Source organism: Penaeus vannamei, chromosome 15 (assembly GCF_042767895.1).
Source record: "Penaeus vannamei isolate JL-2024 chromosome 15, ASM4276789v1, whole genome shotgun sequence".
Classification (NCBI taxonomy): Eukaryota; Metazoa; Arthropoda; class Malacostraca; order Decapoda; family Penaeidae; genus Penaeus; species Penaeus vannamei.
The window spans coordinates 39603634-39608633 of record NC_091563.1 but is presented as its reverse complement, the minus strand read 5'-3'; the positions used below and the strand labels follow the sequence as shown (position 1 = coordinate 39608633).

General features: G+C 36.6%; 1 protein-coding gene across 1 annotated transcript in view; it reads left to right on the top strand.

Annotated features, from left to right (window-relative positions):
• Nucleotides 1-3312, top strand: part of LOC113828451 (uncharacterized) — a 10019-nt gene extending 6707 nt beyond the window's left edge. The window contains exons 10-11 of the mRNA XM_070130751.1: nucleotides 272-461; nucleotides 746-3312. Of these exons, the coding sequence (XP_069986852.1) occupies nucleotides 272-461; nucleotides 746-2946 (2391 nt within the window). The 3' untranslated portion in view covers nucleotides 2947-3312. The remainder of the gene's footprint in view (nucleotides 1-271; nucleotides 462-745) is intronic.
• The last annotated feature ends 1688 nt before the right edge of the window (nucleotides 3313-5000 follow it).

The following is a 5000-nucleotide window of genomic DNA, read 5'->3' as shown; positions in this document are numbered from 1 at the left end:
GTAGTAATTTTTAATGTAGACTTTTGCTGAGAATGTATTTTGAGAACTGAAACATATATTTAACCTTTGCTGTTAATTGCAAATTAAATGTACAAGTTTTTATTTTTTACTTCCCCCCTTTTTAATTCTCAAAATTCAAATTTGGATAGATCTTTGTCATTGTTTTGTATCTCAGTTCATTTTATTCTGAATCACATTCTATTTAATATTCTTATGCAATGGCCATTCCTTCTGCCTAACTTTACAACCCCCCTAATTATCCAACCAACAGCCACTGAGCATTGTGAAGCGGTGTGTGCGTCGAGGGGTTTCTGCTTGTCAAGTGAAATGGAAAGTATTGAGCCGAAACCTACCCGAGAATTCTCCCGTTGAGCTCACCACAGACGAGCCTCTTCATCTGCTGCAGGCTTCATTACCAGCCCTCCTTGAGGAATTTGAGGAGGCGAAGGCTGCTAAGAAAGGTCTTTGTTTACAAGTTTCTCATTCTTCTTGTAAATATTTTAGTGCTTATATGATTTATTTGTGTATCAAAACATGAGTTTACACTTGTTTTCCTTCCCCTTTTTTTCAATCTTCTTCTTTACCCTTCTTTCTTCTTTCCTCATCTTCATTTGTAATTTATTCATCTTTTTCATTTTCTTTTTGTGTGCTTTGTTCCCTTTGTTTTCCTTTCTCTAATTACATATTTGTCTTTTCTTACTCTTCATGTTGTATTGTCACTATCAAGATCCTTCTCTTTTTAAAGGCAAAGGAAGCAAAAAATCTAAAAAGAATGAACCGAAGAAGACAAAGGCTAAAGGCGCCAGCAAGGAGAAGACACAAGTCAGTAAGAGGAAAGAGGAAGAGGAATACATCACGCAAGAAGAGGAAGAAGAGGAGACAGACGAAGACCTTTCACTCATCATAGATCGCCTTGTTGGCATTGACTTGACAGGGAGGAATAAGGACAGTGGGCGTCAGTCAGTCTCGACCTCAGACAAAAGGGCCAAAGATTGCAAAGGCAATGTTTCTAAGGAGGGGACCTTGAAGGGATCGACTTCCACTATAGATGAAGAAAGAAAATATGCAAATAAGGTGGACGAAGACAATAAACGGTGGATGCATAGGAAATACACAAATGAGGTGGAGGATGGCAAGAGAAGCCAGACATTTGCAACCAAATTTCATAAGGGCAGACAAGACTTTGGTGCTTTAACAGACAGCAGTGATGAAGAAGACAAAGAGAATCAGCCTCTGAGTTTGATGGATCGCATATCAAGGAAAATCGGCAAGAAGGACATCAGATCGACGTTAAAGACATCTAAAGGACCGTTTGGAGCACTTCATACAAAAAACGGTGACCTTAAAGCAGAAAGTGACAGTGAAGAGGAAAGTAAGGAAAGGCCTGAAAAATGTAGAGATATTGTTGGTGCAGATTTTAAGAAGTGCATTGGCAGTCCTGAAATAAAATCTGTAACATGTAGTAATTATCAAATTGAAATTCCAAGTGACACCATAGACTTTAAGGATGAAATTCCGGAGGATAGCTTGGACTATGACAGTAAAGTTTTAGAGTATATTCAGAACTTTGAGGATGAAATACCTAAGAATAGTTTTGACTTTGATGATAAAGATACAGAAAACACTCTAAACCTTGAGGATAACCTTCCAAGTAATAGTGGAGGATTTAATGAGAAAATTCAGGAGAATAGTTTAGAATGTAAAGCTCCTAAAGATAATGAAGACTTTGATGATAAAGTTGAAGAGAATGTTCTTTTGAATGACTCTAGAAATAAAATTGCTGATCCTGATTGCCTTGTGCTTGATAATATTTCTGAAAATGTGTTAGATATCAAGGAAAGTAAATCCAACAAAATAAGCCACAAATCACAAGTGACAAATAAATCACCACAAGAAAATAAGAAAGGAAACGATGAGTCACAAAGCTGCTTGATGACAGTGCCTGAAGAGAAGCTACATTTTACACTCAATGACTTTAGCCTCCTGTCAGAAACTTCTGCATGTAAGAGCCAGATTTCCAGAGATATGTTTGAGGATACAGGGGAAGTCCAAGGAATGTCTCATTCATCACTGCCTGATCTCAATTCTACTCCTCTCTTGGTTAACAGTAAAGGGATCCTATGGGGAAAAGTTGATAGTGAGGCTCAAGATGACTCTGCATCCTGTAGTTTACAAGGAACTAGACCATCAGATAATCTTTATACCCCAAGTCCACCCACTTGGAAAACTCCTGCAGGGAAAACTGAAGGATCTTTTGATTGTACAGTGTCTCCTTTGGAACCCTTGTTGGCAAATTCTCTTCATCGGTTGCATGATTCTTATGGTAGAGAGCGGAGGTTTGTTCACATGCCTCGGGGAGGTTGTAACTCGACTCCCTTAGTTAACACTCCAAAGGGTAGAAGTAAAGACAACACTTATGGTCTGTGCTTCAAACTCCTTGACAGTTTTTGTTGTTCAAAGACTGGTGAATCATTCAGCCACAGTGCAGTTGAAGAAATTGCAGCCTGCTCTGAGGTTAGCAAAGTGATGGAAAATTCCTTGAATCTGTTACAGGACAGTCCCAGAGGAGATATCAGAGATCAGAAAGGAAGCATGATTACGGCAAAGAACTGTAAGAATGATATATCTATCCATAATGAAAATGGGCATGACAAACCATTTGCCAAAAGGATTGACAAAAATTCCTGTTATGATGATAAAACAAATAAAGCTGGAATATCACACAGAGTTTATAAAAAAGAGAAGCAACACCAGCATTCACATACCACTACAGATTGTGAAAGTGAAAAGGAATTAAATAAAGGAAAAATAAGTCATCAATTACAGATGAAGGAGGAACTTGCTGATACTACATTTTCACCTGTAATCACTGGCTTATCATTAGCAGAGAGGATAAAAAAGAAGTGTAAAGATAGAGCAATCAGTAAGCTGATTGATGACCTGTGATATATCCCTTTTAATAGTTACAAAACACTAGCATGTCAGTTTGTTTTGCTTGGACTGTGATTTTAGATACATTCAACACCACTGAAACATTTTGAATGCATTATATGAATTATACTGTTTTTTCAATTTTATATAAAATGTTTGATTTATTTTTATGCTGAATATTGCAATTTAAATGTTAAAAAAAAATTATATCCACTGTCTTTGGATACTGGGATAGAATTATGATAATGATAATGTAGAGATCTCATTAGCAATAAAGAAATATTTTTGAATTTGTCATTTATTGCTCAACACAAAAAAATGGTGGACTATGAGCAACTGGTGGCCAACTACAGCAAACAATAAAGAAAAATGTTTTATGAATCTGTCCCTTTCTTTGCCAAAGGAGTATCTTGCACTACCTGAAATTAGTAGTAGATTGTTATTTGTACATCTAGTGTACATTCAGTAGAATTTCTTTGAAACGTCTATCATTATTTTTTTGTGTCTGCCCATGTTTGTGTGTGAGTGTGTGTCTATGTGTGAGTGTGTGTCTGTGTGCCATATCAAGATGTTGGGGTGATGTCACCTGGTATGTTTAAAAAAAAGTACTTTGTGAAAGAGCAGTTTAGGTCTCAGGACTTACTACTTTAAAATATATAGCAGCATGAGAGTAATCTTTTACAGGGTTTTTGAGTACAATGGAAAAGTGAAATGGAGGCTATGAACAAACATGATATAAGCTTGTCCAAGTGAGTCCTTATAAAACTCATACGTTGAAAAATAAGCTAAAAAACTTAACACACTTCATTCCTTTGTACTTTGCACAGGAAAACCAAGAAGAGTAATAAAGGGAAAGGGGCCTCGGCATATTTGAGTATTTTCTTTTACTTTCCTATGTTGTTTTATTTACAATACTTTCCAAGATTAGCTCTGGGTTAAGGAAGAGACTAAGAACTCTGAGAAGCTTGCATTTCAGCTGTAACAAGCAAAAACACGGATCAAGTACTGCTAACGATGCACATGGAACCTCAGTGTATGGAACTTGACACACGGTGAGTACAAGAAGCAGCAAGCCAGAAAACAAGGTCAGAAATCAATTCTTCCCTTTACCTTTAGCGTTACCTATATAATAGGAAGCAGAGGATAAATGAAAGAATTTGCTATGTAACGAGAGGGGACTTTATACTAAAGAGGATGACTTTTCAGGCATCTGGCTTCTGAAGAGAAAACGAGTAATGAATGGGAAACGTAATTCGATCCAGGATATGGAAAACGTCACCGCTTTTAATATAATGTTTCAGTTAATTAAAGTATATTACGTTGCATGTTTACAATGTAACATCGGAGTTTGCAGTAATTTATGTGATGTCATGGGTTTGACTAGATTCAGCTGCTACATACACAAGATTTTGAACGATAAAACTGTGGCTAAATATCGTAATGTGAAGGTGAAGGAATGCTACACAAGTTGTGAATGAGACGGCAGCAAATCCCACGAATGTGCCAAATACGGCTTCCGCTTTAGTGCTTCTACGACAATTTAACTAATAGGTCTTTTTTTTTTTTCTTGTAAAGGTGAAGTTGTGATCGTGGTGGCTGAATGAATGTCTTCTAATTTACATGTGTATGAACCGTATTCATTGCGACCAGTGTAGAAAAGGTATGAATGAGAATGGATATCTTCATAATACAATGTATTTAACCGGTTTCGAATAGATGTGTGTATATATGCTTTACAGAGCATATATACACATTTGATTGAGCTGACGAACTGCCTGACGACATAACGGTTGCCTCGACCTTGGATATTTTGAAACTTCCCGATGTTTACATTTTTCTTCGTCGTGATGCATGCAGTTTCTGTAATTTTTCTTTTCTGGTTGTTCAGTTCTCCTTGGAATATTTCTTCGTCCTACCAATCATCATAGGCATAATTGTCATTATCATTATTATCGCCATAATCATCATCATTGTCATCATTTTCATCAATTTTCTTTTCTGTTTGTTCAATCCTCTATGGAATATTTCTTCGTCCTACCAGTCATCACGATCATCATTGTCATTATCAT